This window comes from Oxyura jamaicensis, chromosome 18 (genome assembly GCF_011077185.1).
Source record: "Oxyura jamaicensis isolate SHBP4307 breed ruddy duck chromosome 18, BPBGC_Ojam_1.0, whole genome shotgun sequence".
Taxonomy (NCBI): Eukaryota; Metazoa; Chordata; class Aves; order Anseriformes; family Anatidae; genus Oxyura; species Oxyura jamaicensis.
In genome coordinates this window covers 11,781,010-11,796,513 of record NC_048910.1, presented here as the reverse complement: position 1 = coordinate 11,796,513, position 15,504 = coordinate 11,781,010, and the positions used below count along the sequence as shown (strand labels likewise).

Here is a 15,504-nt window from a genome sequence, read left to right as displayed (position 1 = left end):
GCAAGGGGAAAATCCCTGCCTAGGCGCGGGGGAAGCGACGTCCGGTGGCTTTTTTTTTTTTTTAAAAAAATAAAATTGGTTGGAAAGAGAAGTGCTGAGGTGCCAACGGGTCAGCTTCTGTTCCTACCCCTGCCGTCAGGGCGGTTCCAGAGTGTTTTATCAACAGGGCAACGGGCGCTTTATATGTACACATTTATATATATATTACATTTTTATATATAAATATAAGGCTTGGGGAAGCAAAAGCACCTGAGCCTGGGGCACCGGGCAGTGAGGTCCTGGGGGGACCACCCAGGCTCCCCCCCATGCCTCAGCCCCCCCCAAGTGAGCGCACCGAATAATCCGCACCCCGGCCCCACAAACCGGGCGCCCCGAAGCAGCTCCTGGGGACACAGCGGGGACATTTCGCTGTCCCGTTTTTGAGGCCGGGCTCAGTCCTTCTTCGTGCGCAGCCTGATCTCGGTCCTCAGGATCATTTTGATGCTCTCGTCCTGCACGTGCCTCTCGACGGCCGCCAGCGCCCGCTCGCCCCCGTCCCCGTAGTGCCGCAGCAGCCGCTCCACGTGCTCGATCCAGACGCAGTTGGCGCAGCCGCTCATGCAGCAGTTCGTGGGCGGCTCGAGGTCGGGGGGGTGGGAAAAAGGGGGCTCTGCCCCCTCGTCCCCTGGGGTCCCTGCCTGGTGGTCGCTTCCCGGGGGGTCCGAGCCCCCCCCGCCGCCTCTCTCCATTCCTGGGGTGTCCGAGTGCTTCCGACGGCTGCAGGCGGTGGTGGCGGTGCCCGGGTGGGGGGCTCCGGGGTGGTCCTGTGGGGGGCAGCCCCGTGGGGGTGGCAGAAACCAGGGGCTGCTCCCCCAAACCCCCCCAGCACACCCTGACCCAAGCAGTAAGCCCTCCTTGGTGCCCCCAGCCCCACCAAACCTCCCCTCACCCCCAGACCTTCCCTGCCTTCACACACGGGGTCCTCCTCAGAGCCCCCAGACCCCTGGAGGACGCACAGCAACCCCAGTGCAGCCCCCAGAGCCCCCAGTGCAGCTCCTAGAGCCCCCAGACCCCCATGTACAGCCCTCAGGAACCTTCAATGCAGACCCCAGACTCCATGTGCAGCCCCCAAACCCCCTATGGAGCCCCCTGACCCCCATATGCAGCTCCCAGACCCCTTGTGCTGCCCCCAGATCCCCATATGCAAGCCCCAGACCCCATACGGAGCCCCCTGACCCCCACGTAGAGCCCCCAGGGCCCCCAATGAGGCTACTAAAGCCCCCAGACCCCCATGTGCTGCCCCCGGAGCCCCATAAGGAGCCCCCTGATCCGCATGTACTCCCCCATACGCAGCCCCCTGACCCCATGTGGTGTTCCCAGACCCCATATGGAGCTCTCATAACCCCACGTACAGCCCCAAGGCCCCTATGTGCAGCCCCCAGACCCAATACGGAGCCCCCTGACCCCCACCTACAGCCCCCAGAACCACCAAGGCAGCTCCCAAACCCCTCGATGCTCCCCCAGACCCCCACATGCAGCCCTCAGACCCCCCTGTACAGCCCCCAGACCCTGTACGGAGCCCCCAGACCCCATAAGGAGACCCCAGACCCCATAAGGAGTCCCCAGACCCCCCTGTACTGCCCCCAGACCCCATAGAGAGCCTCCAGACCCCATAAAAAGCCCCCAGACCCCCCCCACCTACCCTCAAGCCCCCCCCCGCAGCCCCCTGCCCCCCCCCGGTGCAGTCCCCGCCCCCTGCCCTCCGCCCAAGCCCCGCCCCCGCCCATGTAAACCCCGCCCCTTTCAGCCCCGCCCCCGCTCACCCCCCGGCGCCCCCCCGCCAGGCCGCGCGCCCCCCGCGCCCCCCGCAGCCACATCCCGCCGCCGCTCGCAGGCCACGGCCCCGCCCCCTCCCCGTCCGGAGCGGCAGCTCTCGCGTCCAATGGCAGCTCGGCGTCCCCGCGAGGCCGGCCAATGGGAGCGCGGAGTCTGGGAGCGGCCAATGGGGAGAGGGGGGCGGGACCGGGGCGGGAGGGCACCGGGAAGTGGCGGCGGGGCCCGGCCGCGTGAGGGCCAACATGGGACGGGGGCCGGGAGCGGGACCGGGCCGGGGGCGCGGAACGGAGAGCGGGGCCGGGACCGGGACCGGGACCGGGAAGGGGCGGGGACGGGGACACAGACCGGCCCCGGCCCCGGCCGCCGCCCCGACCCGCGCCAGGTCAGTGCGGGTGGGGCTGGATGGATGCGGGGCAGGGCCCGGGACCGGCCGCGGTCTGGATGGGGCCGCGCGTCCCGGTCCCCGCATGTCCTTGTGTCCCGGGGTGCAGGTGCCCCCATGTCCCGGTATCCCCGTGTCCTGGGGTGCCGGTGCCCCCGTGTCCCGGTGTCCCGGGGTGCCGGTGCCCCCGTGTCCCGGTGTCCCCATGTCCCGGTGTCCCAATGTCCCGTTGCAACAGGGTGTGCCGCCATCCCGGTGTGCCGGTGTCCTGCCATCCTGGTGTCCTCGTGTGCCGGTACCCCGGTGTCCCGGTGCCCCCATGTCCCAGTGTCCCCATGTCCCGGTGTACCCCTGTGTCCCGCTGTGCCGGTGTCCCCACGCCCCGCTGTCCCGGGGTGCCGGTGACCCCGTGTGACCCCATGTCTTGGTGTCCTCATGTCCCGGGGTGCCGGTGTCCCGGTGCCCCCCCCCCCCCCGGTGCCCCCCTCTCCCCACTCACCCCTTGGTGCCCCCTGCCCCGGTTTCTCAGCCCCCCCCTCCGTGCCCCCCCCCCACCACCGGGCTCCGTTACCCCGGGGCCGTTCTCCCAGCACCGTCCCCGTTCTGTCCCAGGAAGCAGCCGGCAGGCGCCAACCTGAAGCCCAAGCACCCCGAGGAGCAGGAGATCCCCTTCCGCCTGCGGGAGCTCATCCGGAGCCGCGAGGCCATGAAGCACCCCAAGGCCAGGAAGAGGCGGGCGGCAGGTGGGGGCACCGGGAGGGGGGGGGGGGCTCCAGGCCACGGAACGGCACCGGGTCTGTGCCCCCGGGGTCCCCGGTCCCGGCAGGCTGGGACCCCCCGGCCCGTGGTAACCCCCCTGCCCGTCTCTCGCAGGGAAGCAGCAGCAGCCCAAGGTCCCGGCGGCGGCGCACGGAGACATCGCGGTGCCCAAGTTCAGGCGGGGGAAGGGGGAGTCGGAGCACTCCTACCTCTGCCGCATGGAGCAGGAGGTGCAGCACATCCTCTTCCTCACCAAGAACCAGGTGCAGCGGGAGCCCGAGAAGGAGGCGGCGGCACCGCAGGAGTCCAGGAGAAAAAAAGAGTGAGAGCACGGCTTCTGTGGCACGGTGGGGTCACCGGGGACGAGCCCCGGCCCGGTGCTTCTCCAGGGCCACGCCAAGTGCCTGGTGGTGGTGCTGGAGGAGGGCGTGGAGGGCTCCGAGGCCTCAGCTCCACGACCTGAGCCTCTGGAAGCAGCCCTGGAGCCTGCTTTACCCTCCTGCCGCTGGGCTGCGGGGAGGGGAGAGCTGCGGGGACCCGGCTTTTGGGGAGATCCAGTGGGGTACGAGGTCCCTTACCCGCTCGGCTGTCCGCTGACGAGCCCGGCTCGTAACACGGCTCTCCAGGTTCCAGAACAAGAAGCTGGACAAAGCCCGGAGGAAGAAGGAGGAGAAGAAAGAGGCTTTGCGGGAGAAGAGCCTGTTCCAAGGTGGGGCTGGGGGTGGCACCGGAGGCACCTGGGGAGGTGGGAGCGGGCGGCAGCGGCTTCCCCCTGCCTGACGCCGGGCCCTGCTTCTCCCTCAGACCCCGTGGCGTTCGGCGAGGTGGTGATGGAGCCGCCCACCCTCACCTCGCGGCCCCGGCACGGGGGCCCGGCAGAGCAGGTGAGCTGCGGGCGGTGCTGCAGGATCCGAGCCGGGGCTCCTGCCCCGTGGCCGTGCCCTCGCACCGCTCCGTTCCCTTCGGCCTCCCTGACCTGCCCCGGCTCTGCCCGCAGGCTGGACGCAAGCAGCTCCTGCTGACGCCTCGCCTGGGCCGGGGGCCCCCGGTGTCGTTGGCTCGCCAGCGCATCGTGCAGGAGGAGAGGGCGCGCGTCATCCAGGCCTACCGCGACATCCAGAGGCGCAAACAGCAGCAGAGGGAGGCCCAGGCAGCCCGCGGGGTCCCCGGCTGAGCCCTCCCCTTCGTCCTCCGTCCTGGCGAGGGGGCACAAGAGCCCCCCGGCCCCTCGTGTGGAGCAGCAGCAGGGTGACAGCCAGCTGGGTGTGCAGCACGGGGGACGCAGAAGCTCAGGACTTGTGGGGTTGTCCCAACCCCTTGCTGCTGCCCCGACAGCACCCTGGGGCTCGCAAGAGCCGTGCAGCCTTTCTGGCACCCGCACTGGAGCCGGGAGCCTCTGGTGCCACGGACCTGTTTGTAGTAAAATGCCATTTTCTGATGGTGCGAGCACGTCTCTGCTTCCCAAACCTTCCTGGTGCGGGGTCCCAGCTGTTTCCTTCCTGTGCGGTGGCCGGGAAGGGACGGCGCTGTGCCGGCGGCGTGGCGTGCCGGCAGATGGCAGTCCCAGTGTGTGTCACTGCCGCCACCACGGGCTGGCAGCGCGGGCACCGTGCGCCCTCTGCTTGGGGCAGGACCCTCGGCTGGGGCCGTTGTGCCTGCACGTCGCCCACCCGCCTCCCACCCAGGTGCCCGGGGACGTGAAGCATCCCGTAGGCTGAGGCCAGGCTCACCTGCACGGTGTCACCGTCTCCTGTTGTCACCCTTTGGGGACACAGCTCAGCCCTCAGCCACGCTCCCCCTGCCCTCAGCACCACCACCCCACATCCCTGCCGTTCCCTGGGCAGGATTGCTTCCACAGCCCCAGCTCCGCACCCAAAACGACCCCACACTGGGGGTAACGCCCCCCCAGGGCGCCCCCCACTCCCACCCTGCGGCCTGGGGATCGCTCCCGGCACGGCACAGCCCACGTGCGCCTGCGGCTGCTTCACCTGCACGGGACAAAGGCAGCGCTGTTCGGCCGCCCCGCGCCGCAGCCCCGGCACAAAGCGCTGCCTGTTGGAGCGGGGCCGCCCCGGGGGCTCCTGTGGTGCCGGGGGGGCCGGGGCCACCGGCAGCACCGGGGACAGCACGGCCCAAAGCAGCCCCGGTGTCCTTGCGCAGGGCTGAATGGGGACAGTGTCCGTGCGCCCTGTTTTTGGGGTGGTTGCTGCCCCCAGAGCTGTCTCCTCTGCGTCCCCCCAGCAAGGCAGTGCTGGATGCGTGCTGGGGACCTCGGTGTCCCCTGCGGGTGTCCCAGGGGAGAGCTGCTGCGTGCCCAGCCTGGCTCCGGGCCCACGGGGGACACGCCACGTGCCACGCGGTGCCGGTGGCAGGGAGGAGGGCACGCTGCAGCGGTGACAGCCCTGGGGACCTTGAGCTCCTGGCGCTGCCTGGAGACGTCCCCGCTGCCTGCTGGCGCCAGGTAAACACGGGTGACGCAGCACGGCCCCGGGGGCGCCGGCAGCTCCCGCAGCAGGGCTGGGCGCCTGCTCCCGCTGCACACCCCGGGAGCGCCCTTGGATGTCCCCAGCCTTTGGGCCCTGACCCCTGCCGGGGCTGTGCCACGTCCCCGCAGCCGGTGGCGTTCCCAGTAGCGGGAGGGAAGGCGCTGGCAGGGCCGGGGCACGGCGTGTGTGCGCCGAACTCCCTGGTGGGGCACGGTGCTCTCAAGGAGAGCGGGTCACCCGCCTCCCCCAGCCACCGCCACGGAGCCATTTCAGGCCCTGAATAATTCATGGCGCTGCCGCTCGCTCGGCCACAGGCTTCCTGCCTGGCAGGAGAAATCGCTGCGGAGGGGAAAGGCAATCTGAGCAGGAGAAACCGCCCCCGACCTTGGCACGTCCTCCGCGCCGTGCCGCTTCCCGCCGGGCGGCCCATCTGCCCGCGGGCTGCTCGTCCGTGCTGCCTGCCCTGCGTGGTGCCGAGCCTGCCAGCTCCTGGCCCTGGTGCAGGCTCCCGGGGGTGCCTGGGGAACACAGTCCTGGCTGGGGCCTTGCCTTGTCCCCTTGGGGGCTGAATACGATGGCACGAAGGTGGAAGCCCTCGGCCACGGCATGGCCGGTGATGGACCAGCGCAGCCGGGCACCCCCTGTCCCCATCGTGTGCCCCCTGCTACAGCACCGCGTAGGAAAACTCAAATTTAATGGGTCTGACCTGAAAAAGGGGAGAGGAGAAACCAACGAGGGAGCCAGGAGGAGGGAGGGGGCCCAGCTCCATCGATGCCCCCCCGAGGGCGATCCCCGAGCCCGGCGCGGGGAGAGGGGCGGAGGGGGAAGGCACCGAGAAGGTGGCCGGAGCCGAGGGGGGAGGGCACCGGGTGCCGGGACCCAGAGCGTCCCCCCGAATCCCCTGGTGAAGGGGAAACTGAGGCACAGCGGGGTCAGCACTGGGAGAGCTCGGGGAGGGCTCAAGGTCCAGCACGAAGGGGCGCAGCGCCCAGTCCGTGCCGTGGGCTCGCCTGTGCTCGGCTCAGCGCCTGGCGAGGTTCGTGGGGGGCAGCGAGAAACCGGGGCTCAGCGCTGGGGCAGCCGCCCCGTGCCCCTGGCTGTCCGGCAGCAGTGTCCCTGGCCCCGAGGGGACGGGTGTCTCGTGAAGGCAGCAGCGGGGTGGCTCGGGGTGGCCCTGCGGGAGCCGGTCCTTGTGGCAGCAGGGACGAGGGGAGCCAGGCAGAGCAGGCAGCTTGCGGGTGCCACGGCCGGGCGGCGCGGCGCTGGCTCCGGGGCCACATCCAGGCGTCCCCAGCTCAGGAACCAGCTCTGACGGGGTCGGGGACGGACGAGACCTCAGAGGATCGGGACGGCGGGGCTGTGGCTGTGCTGGCGCCGTGGGACCCGGGCTTCACCACCGGTTCCTGCTGTACGGGGACTGCACCTACGGGCAGAGAGGGACGGCGCCGGGCAGTTGTGACGGCACGGCACGCCGCGGCATCACCCTGGTGCCTGTAATCCCCAGCCCTGCCCTCCCGTGGGAAGACGTCAAGGCACGGGAAGACTTTGTACCTGGGCTCTGGGCAGGAGCCCAACCCTGCTGCCCCCTCCGCGGCTCTCGTTGCTCATTAACTCACCTGGCCAACCCTCCCGTCCCGCTGCGCCGCGGCGTGCCGGGCCTGCACGGCGAAGGCGTCCTCGGCTCGCAGCGTGGAGCTGGCGCTGCCCGCGGCCGGGCTGGCGGCGGTGGCACGGGGCAGGATCATGTCGTAGGGCCCTTCGCTCTGCGGGGGAAAATGGGTCTGTGGGGGCACCGGGAGCACCCCCAGCCCACGGGCGCACTCCCTGTGGGGTCCTGGGGAGCAGCACGGCACTGGGGACCCTCCCCATGCCCCGTTACAGCACCCCTGGGCAGCCCATCCCGGCACAGCGCTCAGGTGCCCCCCGTGCCCCGCATCCTGGCCCCATCCCAGCCTCCTGTCATCGACCGGCCCGGTAAAAGCCATCGGCCCCGGGGAAGCAGCCGCCTCCGGAGAGGAGAGGGAGGGCTCTTACCGGCCCCTTGTGCATCAGAGCCATCTCCGTGGGCTGGTAGACGCTGGTCAGCAGCTGCCCGTTGTAGCCGCTGTATGGGGACACCGGCTTCTTGGCTGCAAAGAGACGGGGAGGGTGAAAACGGGGGGCTCCCGCCACCACCCCCACCCCACCCGGGGCCTCGTTAGCAGGTTTAACGAGCTGCCAGCTGCTCTGCGCCCTTCCCGAGGGGCGGGAGGGACGTCCCGGGGGTTTGCATCACTGCGGGGTGGGGGGCACCGCCCCGTGTTATTGTAGGGTCTCCCGAGCGCCGCCGCCACCTCGGCGACACATCCTCCTTGAGGAAGAAGCGCGGCGCAGCGCCCGCCCGGGGCGGAGGGCCGGGAGCCGCGGGCACCCCACGCCGGGGAGGGGAGCGCCGCCGGTGCGGGTGAGCTCAGCCTAAACTGGTAAACCCAGCCCGGCGTGTTTCTGGGAGCCACAACAATCGCAGGCATCGCTCCCAGCCGCCCGGGCGCGTCGCAGCAGACGTCTCGCGGCCCGCGTCGCGCCCGGTGCCTACCGAAGGAGGGCTCGTCCATGGAGAAAGCTTTGTTCTCCACGAACATGCTCTGCGACTTCTGCTCCTTCAGGATGGTCTCGTAGCCCACCCCCCGCGTGGGGTAGCCGTCGTCCTCGTAGGCTTGCTCGGGGCCCCGCCGCGTCACGTGCGTCACCTCGGGGATGATGTAGAGGAGGATGAAGGCGCAGGCGTTGGCCACCAGCGCGATGGCCAGCGTGGGGTCGTCCCAGCCGGGCTTCTCGCCCGCCCGCTGGTTCCCGTAGAGGTACATGGCCGTCCACGCCACCCAGATGGCCATGGAGAGGCCGGTGGTGGCCAGGATGAAGGCGCCGTGCTTCCTCCAGCGCGTGTAGCGGCCGCAGAGCGCCGGCCAGGCGGTGCCGAAGGCGGCCACCAGCAGCACCATGACGTAGATGAGCGCCAGGACGAAGTCGGCGTCCGCCAGCACGCAGGGGTCCGCGGGGCCGCCCTCCCGCCGCGCCACGGTGATGGTGAGCCACTCGGCGTTGATGATGACCTCCACCAGGGCGAGGAGCAGGGCCACCGCCAGCGTCACCCAGCCCCGCGGGCCCCGGTTCCTCCGCGCCAGGAAGTTGAGGGCGACGGCGTGTGCCAGCAGGCAGGAGAAGCAGATGCCGAAGAGGACGCCGAAGAGGAAGCGGCGGGAAGCGCAGGTGGAGAAGTTGGGCCCCACGATGAAGTCAAACGTCAGGCAGAACAGCCCGAACGTGCCCAGCATGAAGAAGACCTGCGTGGCCACCAGGCTCTTCTTCTGAGGGTCCTGCACGAAGGGCAGGCTGGCCACCAGCACGATGGTGAGCACGAAGCTGGTCACCACGCCGAGGCTGGCCACGGCCTCCACCGCAATGCCCCAGGCCGCCGAGAGGTCGCAGAGGTTGTAGTAGAGGGAGGAGAGGTCCTTGCCGCAGCCCGCCGGGGGGGTGGTCTGGGCGCAGCCCGCGGGCAGCAGGGCCAGCAGGACGCAGGCGGCCGCGGGCAGCACCGCCGCAGCACCCATCCTGCACCGCGGGGCGGGCGCTGAGCGGGGCGTCCACGGACCCTGTGGGAAAGAGGAGGCGTTACGGGGCGCTGCCTGTGCCGTCCCCAGGAGTTGGAGCACCCACCCCACGGTCCCTGGTTGGGCATCTCCTGCCGGGCCATGGCTGGCGATGGGGTCCTGGTGAGCCGTGCCAGCACCACGCCGCAGCCCCGAGCAGCTCCGGGTGTCCCTGGACAGACACACATCCCACATCCCCCAGCCCTCCTTGCCTGGACGCGGCACTGTGCCCTCTGGCTTCCCGGGAGCACCGAGCACGGACCAGGGCTGGCCGCAGAGGTACTGCTTGGGGCCGGCTCGGTCCCCTTGGCACGGCACCACACACCGCACGTTCCCCTTTCCACTTCTCCTGTCCCACTTCCCTCCTCTGGCTCCGGGCACTGACCCAATGCAGGTCCCGTGTTTGGCCCCACACAGCAGAGCTCCCTGCCACACGCAGCCGCAGCCTGGCACGGCACGGCACGGTGTGGCACGGCACGGTGCGGCACGGCACACCCCCCTGGGCACGGGGGTCCCTGGCCCTTCTGCCAGCCCCAAGGAGCATGGGGTGCCCGTGGGAAGGAGGAAGGCGAGGGGGAAGCTGCAGCCCCCTGCGCTCCCCCTCACCAGAGGGAGGAAACCGGGCAGGAAACCTGCGACAAGGTCACCCCAGGGCTGGGACGGGGGGAGGCCGGGGGCCCCACGTCGCTGCCCCCATCTCTGCACCCCCCGAAGCCCCCCCCCGCTCCCCTGCCGGGGCCAGGCACCCCCCGGTGTCCGGGCTCTGCTCAGGCCCCCCAGGCTGGAGCCACCCCATGAGATGGGGACGGGGAGGGGGGGGAACCAGCCCAAGCCACCCCCAGGCCAGCCGGTGCCCCCCGCCCCTCGCGGTCCCCCCGTGTCCTCGAGCGGTGCCGGCCCCAAACTCGCCCGGAGCCTCCCCAGCTTTGCAGCCAGGAGAGCCCCCGGGCGGACGGCTCCCGGTGCCGGTGCCGGTGCCGGCCCCATTTATACTCCCGCTGCCGGTCCCGGTCTCGTTTGCCCTCCCGCTCCCGGTGCCGGTCCCATTTGCGCTCCCGGTCCCGTTTAGCGCCCCCGGTGCCATTTCCCGTCCCGTTCGGGTCCTATCCCGGTGCCGGCGCTGCCCAGCCCCGCAGGTTTCACCCCCTCCCGGCCCTTCTCACCGGCTCCGGCGCCCGCTGTCCCGGCCGCTCCGTGCCGAGCCGTGCCGAGCCCCGAGCCCGCAGCCCCGTGCGCGCCTGCCCGGCCCGGCCCGGCCCCTCCCCGAGGTGCGCCGCTGCCGGGGGGGGGGCTCCCGGGACCTGCCCCAGCGCACCGGGCTGGGGAGGGGGGCACCCACCGGGGGCTGTCCCCAAACAGAGGGGACAGAGCCGGAGCGAGGGGGGGGGGGGGAGAGCTGGGTGGGGAGCGAGGCGGGAGCCGCCCCCCCCCACCCCCCGAGCACCGGTGCGATGAGCGTGCGGGGGCTCAGCCCCCGGGGGCTCCTTGGGGTGATGGGGCCAGAACCGGGGCGGCCTCACCGAGCGGGGGCTTTGCACCGGGTGCTCGCTGCGGTGCTGAGCCCCGTAAGCGAAGGCGAGCAGCCCCGCGGCGGGGGCCCGAGGGGCCTCCCGGAGGAATGTCAGCTGGCGGCTGAGCCCTTGGCAGGGCTCGGCGGCCACGGGAGAGGCCTGCAGCCGGTGAGGGGCTGGGGGCTGGGGCAGCCCCATCCCGGGGGCTCGGTGGTCCCGGGAGTGGGGCTGACCCAGCACCCACGGCTAGGGCCGTAGCACCCCGCAGCCACCGCGTCCCCCGGGGCTTTGGGATGGGGAAGAGCCACGGGAGGCTCGGGGCACCCCGGGGACCTGTGGCCCTGCTGGCCCTGGAGGAGGTTTCCAGGCAGGCGCTGCTATTTTGGGAGGGTGAAGCAAGAGGGTGAAGGATGCAGCCGAAAGTTCAGCGCGCCGCTGGCGGGTCCTCCCCCAGCCCGGGCTGGGACGAAAACACTCCGAGCAGACGGGGAGGCAGAACCGGGGCTGGCAGCACGAGGGGTGGCACTGTGGGGACAGGGCAGCACATCGGGGACGGGTGCTGCACCCACAGCCACCGTCCCTCCTGCCCTCCTTCTCCCTAAAGAGCGCTTGGCTCCAGCACCACACCGGGACAGGCTCGTCCCTGCCTGCGGGGCGCACCCCCCCCCGTGTGCCCTCACACGGGCTCTGGAGCAGGGCTGTGGGGCCGCACAACGGGGCTCCGCTGCCTCCCCGCCTCCCCCCGTGGCCTCTCCGTGCCTCAGTTTCCCCAGGGAGTCGTGTTCAGCCTTGGATCAGGCTGAAGAGCGGGGGCTGGCTTCCCCAGCGCCCCCGCTGCCCCCGACCCGTGCTGCAGAGAGGCCAGGCTGCACGCCGCTTCCTGCTGCGCTTCCTTCCGCTCACGGCGCGTTCCCGGCGCTGCCTGGCCCGAGCCCCCGCTCCCCCCCTCTCCTGTGAGGCCACCGGCCAGCATCCATCCTGCCGAGGCCGCCCCGTGGTGCCCGGTGCTGGCCCACGTGCGCCCACCACGTCGGGTTGTTGTCCCCCTGCCCCCGTCCCCAAGCTTTCCACCCCCGGTTTCTCAGCAGGGGTTTTTGTAGGTCCTACAGGAACACCCTGCTGGGGAGGCGGCCGGGGGGTAAGTTGGGTGCGATGCCGCCATGTGCCGGTGGCGTTGCAGGGCCGGTGCCGTGGCTGCGTGCCGGGGCGTTGGGCACCCGGCATGGCCCGGTCCCGGTGCCCTGGCTGGGCTGGGGACGGTGACCCCCGCGGCACGGCCGGCAGAGCCGGACCCTGGCGGCACAGCAGCCGTGGCGAGGGGCTGGGGGGCAGCTCGGCACAGCTGGGGAGCCGCGCCAGGCTTCCTCGCGGGGAGAGCTTCCGAAAACACCGCCACGCTGGGCGCATTTTTTCCAGCCTTACCTCTCCTCCAGAGCCACGGGGCCAGGCGGCGGCACGGCGGCACCAGGCCCAGCTCCGCGGCGGCTCCCGCTCGGCCTCACCTTGGCGAAGGTGAGGGCCCTACCTGGGGGCTCGGGGGGGGGGGGGAAGCAGCCGCCTCCCTGGCGCTGCTGTTTACGCCGGGGCCGGGGAGCTGTTTTCCATCTGAGCCGGTTCTGTCCAGCAGCGAGCCCCTCTCCGCAGGCGGACGCGGTTAGCACGTTTCCACCTCCCTCTCCAAGTAAATAAGCGCTGCCGAGGGGGGGCTGGCGGCCGTCCTGGCCGCCCTCCGCACTCGGGGCTGGTGCTGGGGCCCAACACTGCCCCAACGCTGCCCTTCCCAAGCAAGCCCCCCCTGCCCCGTGCCCCCCAGCAGCCCCCGGGTGAGCTGTGGGGTGGGGAATCCTGCGGGAGGGCGCGGGGCGGGCGGGAGGCGCTCGCTGCTCGAGTTAATGTCTAATCTGGTCCCGCTCCTGAAATGCCAGAATTAATGGAGCGAGCACCTCCCAGGTACCACCCGCCCCGGGGAGGTCGGGGTTTAACCCTGTCGGCAGCACCGGGGCAGCGGGGGCCGGATCCCCCCCCCTGGTGTAACCGGGTCGGTCTGGCCACAGGGGATGGGGCTGGAGGGTGCCGGGGGCTGATCCTGCCACAGGGTGCGGGGTGCATGGTGCTGGGTGTGCGGTGCTGCCCGCGTGGGTCAGCCCCACGGCCCGGAGCCGCCCCGGGCTCATTTTAAAGGACAAAGGCAGGCAGGGACCCCGCTGCCCCCCGTCCCACCCCGCTCCCGGGCTCAGCCGGTGGGCACGGGGCAGCCCAAATCCCCCCGGGGCCGGCTGAGCCCCCGCCCCCGGGACAGCCCCACGGGTGCCGGTTTATGGGGAATTACAGACTTTGGGGGGGAATTACAGCGGAAAGGCCGGGATTTTGGGGGGGATTACGCTAAGGACCTTGTGGGGGGAATTAGGGAGGAACGTGGGGCCGCAGGGCTGGCGCTCCGAACCTGCTGATCCCGCAGGGTGCTGGGTGCCAGCTCCGCGGGGCGTCCTGTCCCTGCCCTCTGGTGGCAGCTGGGGACAGGCAGGCTGGCACGGTCACACCGGGAGGGTGGCACCTCGTGGGGAGGTGCCCTATGCAGGTCTGGGGGGGGGGATCACAGGGTGGGACCCGGCCCTGCAGAGCACCCGGGGTGCATTGGGGTGGGCAGGGGGACCCCGCGCGCAGGGGGTGCTGTGCCCCCATCCCAGGCAGCCGCACGGAGCCGGACCCAGGCAGATTTTGGTGTGAGCACAGATATTTATGGGGGCAGGAGCAGCCCCATTACGCCTCGGCGGGGCTGCAGAGCTCACCGGGTCCCAGCCCCCCGGGGCACCCGCGGTTCCTGGGGGCTTCGGTGGAGCCACAGCGTGGGAGCAGCCCCCAGCCCCCCCCCGACCCCACCGGCATTGCAGGGTGGGTGCAGCCAGGCAGTGTCCACCGGGCAGGGTCTCGCCAGGTGCCGGGGGTGATGCCAGGGGCTGGGTGAGCTCCGGGGGTCCCCGTCTGGTGGCAGCCCCCGGCTCAGAGCGCCGTGCCGGCCAGCAGCTCCAGGGGGTTCAGGGCTGGGGGTGGGATGCGGGGGTTTGCGGGGCGGGGGCCGTGCCGGGGGTGGGCCCGGAGCACCTCGCCCACGGCGCGGCGGAAGGTCTGGCTGACGAAGCAGTAGAGGAAGAAGTTGAGGGTGGTGCTGAGCATGGCCACCATGTTGGCCACGTCCAAGGCCAGGTGCACGCGCCAGTCCCTCCTGACCGAGGCCACGTAGAGGTGGCACATCATGACGACGGTGCGGGGCGCCCAGAGCACCGCGAAGACGGCGGTGACGGCCAGCAGGAGCGCCGTGCTCTTGCTCAGGAGGGGCCGGCGGCCCCCCGGGCGCCCCCGCCGCTTCAGCTTGCGGATGACGACTGAGTTAGTGGCCAGGAAGATGCCGCAGGGCAAGAAGTAGCTGGTGAGGCAGTGCGCCCACTTGAGCGCCCTGTCCAGGGCCGTGGGGGGGTCGGCGTCGCGCCAGGCGTCCAGCCACCAGTAGAAGGGGATGCCGGTGGCCAGCGCGGCGGCGAAGACGGCGGCGATGATCCTGCGGGTGCGCCGCGGGTAGGAGAGGGCGCGGTAGCGCAGCGGGTGGCACAGGGCCACGTAGCGGTCCACGGTCAGCAGCACGGTGACCCAGGTGGACGCGTGGTTGGCGGCGAACTCCAGCACGGTGACGGCGTGGGTGAAGGCGCTGGGCAGCGCCCGCGCCAGGATGGCCGTCTGCAGGATGAAGCCCACGAAGATGATGAAGACCTGGATGAGGATGTCGGAGGTGGCGAGGGCCAGCAGGTACCAGTACGACGATTTCTTGGTCCTCGTGGCCAGGCGGGACAGCGCCACGGCACTCAGCACGTTCACTGGAGGGAGGGGAGCGGCGCCCGGCGGTGAGACCCCCGCGGCTCACGGCCCCCCAGAGCCGGGCTCAGCCCCGTGGCCCTGGTGGGGGTGCGGGGGGGGGTGCGGGGGCTATAAATATTGCAGCGCGGGGGGGATTTGCTGAGCTGATTAATCTCTTCCGTGTGTCAGCCCCAGCGAGGCAAATGCCAGCTGTCCCCGCTGCTCCGTGCGGGGCGGGGGTCCGCAGCCTGGTGCTGGCCCCGAGGCGGGGGGCACCGTGGGGGGAGGTTGGGACCCCCCCAGCTCACCTCCCCAAAAAGGGCCAGGAAGGGAGCTGTGGGGGGCTGCAAGCAGAGGGGCAGCGGTTGAGCTGCGGGTGCGTGGCTCAGCGCCGTTTGCGGGTGAGGCAGGATGGGTGCTGTGCCCCCCCCGGCAGCCCCCAGCCCCTCACCTGGCAGCCCCAGGCCCAGCAGGACGCTGTAGTACACCACGGGGAAGATGCCGACCATGCAGGGTGACCGCTCCGGCTCTGGCCGCGCCGATTCGCCAGCCCACGTCGCCGCCGTGCTGTTGGGCACCGGGACCATCGCCCCCCCGGCACGCACCCACCGGCTGCGAGGGGACACGGGGGGGGCGTCGGGGGAACGAGGGCACCGCGGCGGGGGCTCAGCCAGGGCCCAACCTGGGGGGGGATCATGGGGGGGGCTCAGCTCACCCCATATCCGATGGGGTGTTTTGGAGCTGCCCACCACAGGATGTGGGGACCCAGGATCCCCGCAGGGACACGGGGGTGACTGCCCCCTGTCCCCAGCCCCATGGCAGAGGGCGCCCCCCCCCCCATCGTTCTTTGCCCCCGACCCCTTTTTATCGACTTGAAAACTGGCTGAAACCAAGATGGTCTTGGCTGCAGGGCTGGGGCTGGGGCTGGCGGCCACGGCGTGGGGCCAGCAGCCAGGAGGTGGAGGGGTCTGGGGGGCCCTGGGGGGTCCTGGGGGCCCTGGGGGGCCCGGTTGTGCCCCCGCGCAGGATGCGACCCCGCGCCCCGGCCCATTCACAAATCCCTGCCCCAC

General features: G+C 71.4%; 5 protein-coding genes across 5 annotated transcripts in view; 2 read left to right on the top strand and 3 right to left on the bottom strand.

Moving 5' to 3' along the window:
• Positions 1 to 68: 68 nt before the first annotated feature.
• OXLD1 (oxidoreductase like domain containing 1) lies at positions 69 to 1,035 on the bottom strand. The gene has a single exon (XM_035342549.1). The coding sequence runs from the start codon at positions 726 to 728 to the stop codon at positions 432 to 434; it is 297 nt and encodes a 98-aa protein (XP_035198440.1). The 5' UTR covers positions 729 to 1,035; the 3' UTR covers positions 69 to 431.
• A 1,118-nt stretch (positions 1,036 to 2,153) lies between these two features.
• Positions 2,154 to 4,399, top strand: CCDC137 (coiled-coil domain containing 137). The gene is made up of 6 exons (XM_035342541.1): positions 2,154 to 2,197; positions 2,810 to 2,940; positions 3,071 to 3,278; positions 3,583 to 3,665; positions 3,761 to 3,840; positions 3,954 to 4,399. The coding sequence occupies exons 2-6, from the start codon at positions 2,904 to 2,906 to the stop codon at positions 4,128 to 4,130; spliced, it is 585 nt and encodes a 194-aa protein (XP_035198432.1). The 5' UTR covers positions 2,154 to 2,197; positions 2,810 to 2,903; the 3' UTR covers positions 4,131 to 4,399.
• Positions 4,400 to 6,510: 2,111 nt separating this feature from the next.
• On the bottom strand, positions 6,511 to 12,345 carry GPRC5C (G protein-coupled receptor class C group 5 member C). Its single transcript, XM_035342528.1, has 5 exons — positions 12,008 to 12,345; positions 8,018 to 9,077; positions 7,481 to 7,571; positions 7,059 to 7,203; positions 6,511 to 6,865 (listed from the first exon to the last, which is right to left on the bottom strand). The coding sequence occupies exons 2-5, from the start codon at positions 9,033 to 9,035 to the stop codon at positions 6,833 to 6,835; spliced, it is 1,287 nt and encodes a 428-aa protein (XP_035198419.1). The 5' UTR covers positions 9,036 to 9,077; positions 12,008 to 12,345; the 3' UTR covers positions 6,511 to 6,832.
• The window catches only part of BTBD17 (BTB domain containing 17), a 148,218-nt gene continuing 143,889 nt past the window's right edge, over positions 11,176 to 15,504 (top strand). Inside the window, exon 1 of the mRNA XM_035342520.1 lies at positions 11,176 to 12,097. Within this exon, the coding sequence (XP_035198411.1) occupies positions 11,746 to 12,097 (352 nt within the window). The 5' untranslated portion in view covers positions 11,176 to 11,745. The remainder of the gene's footprint in view (positions 12,098 to 15,504) is intronic.
• GPR142 (G protein-coupled receptor 142) lies at positions 13,586 to 15,021 on the bottom strand. Its single transcript, XM_035342711.1, has 2 exons — positions 14,886 to 15,021; positions 13,586 to 14,454 (listed from the first exon to the last, which is right to left on the bottom strand). Exons 1-2 carry the CDS (start codon positions 15,019 to 15,021, stop codon positions 13,586 to 13,588), a joined length of 1,005 nt encoding a protein of 334 aa, XP_035198602.1.

Bases quoted from the DNA above. Each gene is read 5' to 3' on its own strand.
- GPRC5C (XM_035342528.1), bottom strand. From the start codon at position 9,035: ATGGGTGCTGCGGCGGTGCTGCCCGCGGCCGCCTGCGTCCTGCTGGCC. The intron at 7,204-7,480 runs GCCGGTAAGAGC...TCCCCCGCAGAG, and splicing joins ATGGCTCTGATGCACAAGGG to CGAAGGGCCCTACGACATGA. The intron at 6,866-7,058 runs GTGAGTTAATGA...CTCTGCCCGTAG, and splicing joins GGGACGGGAGGGTTGGCCAG to GTGCAGTCCCCGTACAGCAG.
- CCDC137 (XM_035342541.1), top strand. From the start codon at position 2,904: ATGAAGCACCCCAAGGCCAGGAAGAGGCGGGCGGCAG. The intron at 3,279-3,582 runs GTGAGAGCACGG...ACGGCTCTCCAG, and splicing joins GAGTCCAGGAGAAAAAAAGA to GTTCCAGAACAAGAAGCTGG. The intron at 3,841-3,953 runs GTGAGCTGCGGG...CTCTGCCCGCAG, and splicing joins ACGGGGGCCCGGCAGAGCAG to GCTGGACGCAAGCAGCTCCT.
- OXLD1 (XM_035342549.1), bottom strand. From the start codon at position 728: ATGGAGAGAGGCGGCGGGGGGGGCTCGGACCCCCCGGGAAGCGACCAC.
- GPR142 (XM_035342711.1), bottom strand. From the start codon at position 15,021: ATGGTCCCGGTGCCCAACAGCACGGCGGCGACGTGGGCTGGCGAATCG. The intron at 14,455-14,885 runs GTGAGGGGCTGG...CCCTCCCTCCAG, and splicing joins GCTGGGCCTGGGGCTGCCAG to TGAACGTGCTGAGTGCCGTG.